The sequence below is a fragment of the Pygoscelis adeliae genome, unplaced genomic scaffold (assembly GCF_000699105.1).
Source record: "Pygoscelis adeliae isolate BGI_AS28 unplaced genomic scaffold, ASM69910v1 Scaffold36, whole genome shotgun sequence".
Classification (NCBI taxonomy): domain Eukaryota; kingdom Metazoa; phylum Chordata; class Aves; order Sphenisciformes; family Spheniscidae; genus Pygoscelis; species Pygoscelis adeliae.
The window spans coordinates 2121473-2125985 of NW_008824934.1; the positions used below are offsets into that span (position 1 = coordinate 2121473).

General features: G+C 54.6%; 1 protein-coding gene across 1 annotated transcript in view; it reads right to left on the reverse strand.

Moving 5' to 3' along the window:
- LOC103917959 (pleckstrin homology domain-containing family N member 1-like) overlaps positions 1 to 4461 on the reverse strand; it is a 25955-nt gene extending 21494 nt beyond the window's left edge. The window contains exons 1-2 of the mRNA XM_009325182.1: positions 4304 to 4461; positions 2498 to 2597 (exon numbers count right to left, since the gene is read on the reverse strand). Of these exons, the coding sequence (XP_009323457.1) occupies positions 2498 to 2597; positions 4304 to 4383 (180 nt within the window). The 5' untranslated portion in view covers positions 4384 to 4461. The remainder of the gene's footprint in view (positions 1 to 2497; positions 2598 to 4303) is intronic.
- Between the last annotated feature and the right edge of the window lie 52 nt (positions 4462 to 4513).

The following is a 4513-nucleotide window of genomic DNA, read 5'->3' on the forward strand; positions in this document are numbered from 1 at the left end:
AAATGCATCCCTGCCCTCTCCGAGACAGGTTTATAGTCACCAGCGTGGCCTGCATCTGGCCATCCCCCAAAAAGCGGCACTGGGAACCCCACGGTGTCCTGTGAGGGTTGGGGACCAGAGCTGTCACAGCCTCCTCCACGAGCGTCACTTATCTCCCTGGCCCATGCACCTCCCAAAACCGTGGGGATGCTTCAGTGTGCAGCCAAAATGAAAGGGAACTAGCATTTCTCATTCCTCTGAAATCCTCCCCAGCCAGCTGTTTACTCCCCGGGCTGGGTTGTGCTGGTGGCAAGCACTCTCCTCCCCCAGCCCCATCCCGATTAGCACTGTTTCCGTTAGCTCAGCTATCCCGCTGGCTTTGAGGCAGTGCAGATCATTGGAAACCTGGTTTCTCTCAGGGTTTGACGAAGCAGCGGGTCTCTGGCAATGCAGTGCAAGTGCCCTGACATGTTCTCTCGCTCTCCCCCTCTGTCTCGGATGCCTTATCCTACAGGTAAAGCAAGTTAATAATTAACCTGCCTCAGCCCCTGCAGACCCCAGTGACTCCCAGCTGAATCACTAACCCTGGCAGCAGGAAGAGCTCAGCCTTGCAAGGCTGGTGCCCCGGGGCTCCGAAAGCTGCTGTTTAATGATAAAAGAAGCAAATGAGAAGCACCGGGTTTCTGGCACATCCTCCCCCCTCGCTTTTGCTTAGGCTTCACAGAAGCTGTATCTGGGAAGTGTGGGAAACAGGGCAGAAGGCTGGTGGGAGCAAAAGGCGCTGGCTTTGTGTGCCAGCTGCCCGTGGCAGGGTCCAGAGGGGGCCTGGTTTTCGGGGATGTCGCTTGCCCCACTCCCAAACTGCCTGCTATGGCCAGAGGTTTGGCAACCCCATCTCCTCCGAGATCGCATCGCAAGAGTCCCGTGCTGACGGCTCCTCTCTAACCTGGCCCTGCAGCAGCTGGTCACCTCCTGCTCTCGGAGGTGTTTCTCCTGAAAAGACAGGAGTGGGAAAGGGACTAAGCCAAGGCTTTCTCTAGGCCACACAAGAAGCTTGTGGCTGAGCAGGGAGTTTGAATCCCATCTGCCCCAGGCAAGGGTAACATCTAAACAACTGCTCCACCCTCCTTCCTTCCCTGAAGAGATCCCACACTTTCTTGCGCTCCCGAATGAATAACCTCTCGGTGACCTTTGTTCTGTCAGCTTGCAGGATTCATTTTCCAGGATCCGCTAACATGACAGCTCTCCCTGCTTCCCCAGGGGAAGTATCCAGGATCCGTCTGGGACCTGGTCCCGTCAAGTGCTGCCCAACCCTTCTGGAAGCCAGCCGAGTCCCGCAGAGAACCATGCCCGTGCCACATGCCTGTTACTCTCATTCACCAATAACGGCAGGACTGTGAAACAGTCCCAGCTCTGCTGTGCTTCCCACCTGTACAGTTCAGGACACGTTCCCCGAGAGAGGATGGCACTCACCCATGGCCACCTCACAAGCCAGGAGGAGGATCCCAGTCCCGCTCCCTTCTCAGGCTCACATGAGGAAAAAGCAAAGGTCCTTTCAGCTGGAAAGGGCCAACCTGGGAGCAGCTGAATGGAAAGGGACTGCAGGGTCCCTGCTTGCGGGGAGCAGACGTTTGAATCTCTGCAGCAACCCGAAGTATGTGAGCAGGGCTGCTCAGAACTGGGTCCTGCAACACACCAAGCCCTTGACAAGCACCTCAGCACCAGTGAAACACACCTAGCCAGCAGCTTGAAACCCAAGAGATAATGTCCTGCTGCTGACCTTCTCTGAAATTACCCCTGTCTAGCTGTGAGTCTCTGCCTCAGTTTCCCCTTCACCCATATCCACATAGCCTATTTGCCATGCAGTGGGGGGAGATGCATGCACAGTACAGCTCAACAAGCCCTAAAGCTCGGTCCACATCCCTGGCCCACCCAAAGGGACTGAGCAAACATACTAGGGTTCATCGTTTCACCTCTGCTTTCCCTCAGCAGTGCTGGGAAATGGGCCATAAGGCCACAAGGCTGGTACGTGCCTGGGACAGACCTGCCCCTCCTGATTACCTTCCCAAGGCTTATTGCTAATACCACTGCCAGCTCTGTCTCATTCCGGCGTGGGAATGAATCATCCTACCTTTGAATGCTCACTCTAATTTTCCCTTCCTTCACAGGCTACCCAGAAACAAAAGAACCAAGAGCAAAGGGGTGTGTGAGATATTCCCACCATGCTGCCTGCTTTGCTCTCAGCACAACCCTCCCACCCCGTCACACGTTTTGGCTGATGGCAGGTCCCCTCAACACCTGCATGGGGACCCTGGAGCAGCTAGCTCTGCTGCTGTGAAGGGCACAGGGCTCATCCCTTCCTGGGCTGCAGATGTGACCTCCATCTCCTTGAGACAGACCTGCTGCTACCCCCCAGATCCAGACCCATCGTCCCTCTTACGCACAGCGCTGTCCTTGGGGTGGGTGGGAATAATCTCTGGGAGCAGTGGGGAGGGGGGTTGGATGTGTTTGTACTTGCCTTTCCTGGAATATACTGCAGGATTTTGTCTGTGGTCGTATCCCTCTCCCGTTCTCCTTCTATACCAAAAAAGCTGGGCAGTTTTTTCTTGCCATTTTGTCTACAGAGAGGAGAAAAAAAACAAAACATGCATACAAACACAGATCTAGGCTGATGCATAGTGAAATCTGCCCAGAAATGAGGAAGCCAGAAAGCTAAGCATGCAATTTGTCACGGGCTTTCTAATCATCCCAGCCCAGCAAAGGGCTGATCAACAGCCTGGGAGAATTGTAATGGGGTTTGTGCTGCACTTGTTGGTGTTTCTTTGCTTTCTTACATGTCTTTGCATAACGAAACGATCAGCTAGGCTCATCTGTGTCTCCAAATCAGCGGAGGGACCAGATGTTCCATTGCAAAATACAAAGACCAAACCCAGTCCCGACAACTATTCCAAAGCCCCTGGAGTGGAGATGCGTATGTACACATACGCCAACATACATTCACAAACAGGTTTTATTTCTATCTTTGTGGTTTTCCTCTCCCCTTCCTTCCACTCCCAGCAAGGCCCCCAGCTTCTCCTTGCATGCACACCATTAACAAGCAGTTACCGATGCCGTTTAAGAAGCACTGGGACTGCTTTGTTGGGACTTCCCAGCAGTTGCTCTCTCTTTCAACCAGACTGCAGCGTTTCGTCCAGCAGAAGCCAGGCTTATCTCCACGGAGAGCCATGAGCATGGGAAGCCGGGAGTCAGTGAGGACAGGAGGTGCTCTGGGGCTTGGCTGCTCCACTGCAGCTACCTGATGTCAGCCCTCCAGGGTCCAAATTCCCCAGCTGATCCCCTCTCTTTTACCCCACAATAGCTCTACAGACTCCTACAGATTTGCTCCCAATTTATGGCAGCACAGGAGACCAAGGGGACGGTTTCAGTGTCTCCTCTTGATTTGAAACCCCTCAGCCTAGCAGAGTTTATGGGGTTTGTCTCAAAGCCCAGCGCATATGCTGAACCCAACGTAGATGGGGCGGCAGGTTCGTGAGGAATCACCCTGGTTCCCGACAGAGCTCCTTTCCAGCCCAGAGCGCTCAGGATGGGGAGGGCTCTGCTTCATATGTGCTTGGGTAACGGCAGCAGCACCGTCACTACGCTGACGGGTGCACGAGCAGTGGGAAAGGCAGCGCACAGGGAAGCTTGCTCTGCACTCCCTGGTAGGCTCTATTTTGGGACAGCCGTCCATCGCTGTGGTACCTGAACGCCGCCCTGGCCAGCCCAGCACCAAAGTCCCCAGAGGATTTCACGGACATTTTCTGTTGTGCCTTCCTTCAGGGTTACAAACGCAGGTCAAATCGTATGGGCAGAGTGTTGGGATCTGGGGCTTTCTCTCTAAAGCAAGAGGAGTGTGATCGTTGTTTTTTCACAACACGGCACCACAGCTCTGGGCGTCGTGAATAAAAAAAATCGCAAGTGAAAACAAGGAGTGTCAGGCGTTCTGCACCTTGCCCTGCCTGTCCCATAGAGGGGAGTTCTAATTTTCAAAGTGAAATGAAATAAATCCTGTTTCTCCTGGGGGCAGTGTCGCTGGGATACTCCGCCAGCAGAGCCCTAGAATTCCTTCCCAGGCGCTTGTGGTGAGCTGATCGCGTTTGGCAGTGCCCAGCACCCTGCGAAACCATGCAAAAGCCCGATTCTGCTGAGCACTTAAATAACTCCTGGGTTTCCCGAGCGGGGCTCAGCTGCTAGCCCAGTTCTGCGTGGTGCGTCGCACGGGAGAAAGTCAGCAGGGAAGCCAGCACCACTTGAAAAGCAGTCCAAAGTAAAAGCAAGTACTTACTCTTTCTTCAGCGAAGGCTTCCTTCTGAAAGAGTCTCTGAGCCTCCCAGGTGCCTGAGGAACACAAGTTATGTTCCCCATGCCGGCAGCGACTGGAAGCGCCCAGGAGCCGCGGGGAGCCGGGGAGGTTTATGCGTGTCACGCAGACGCTCCCCTTCCGCCCGCGGTGACTCGTGTGGGTGTGGGCTGTGCGAGGCTTTCGGCCGAGGTG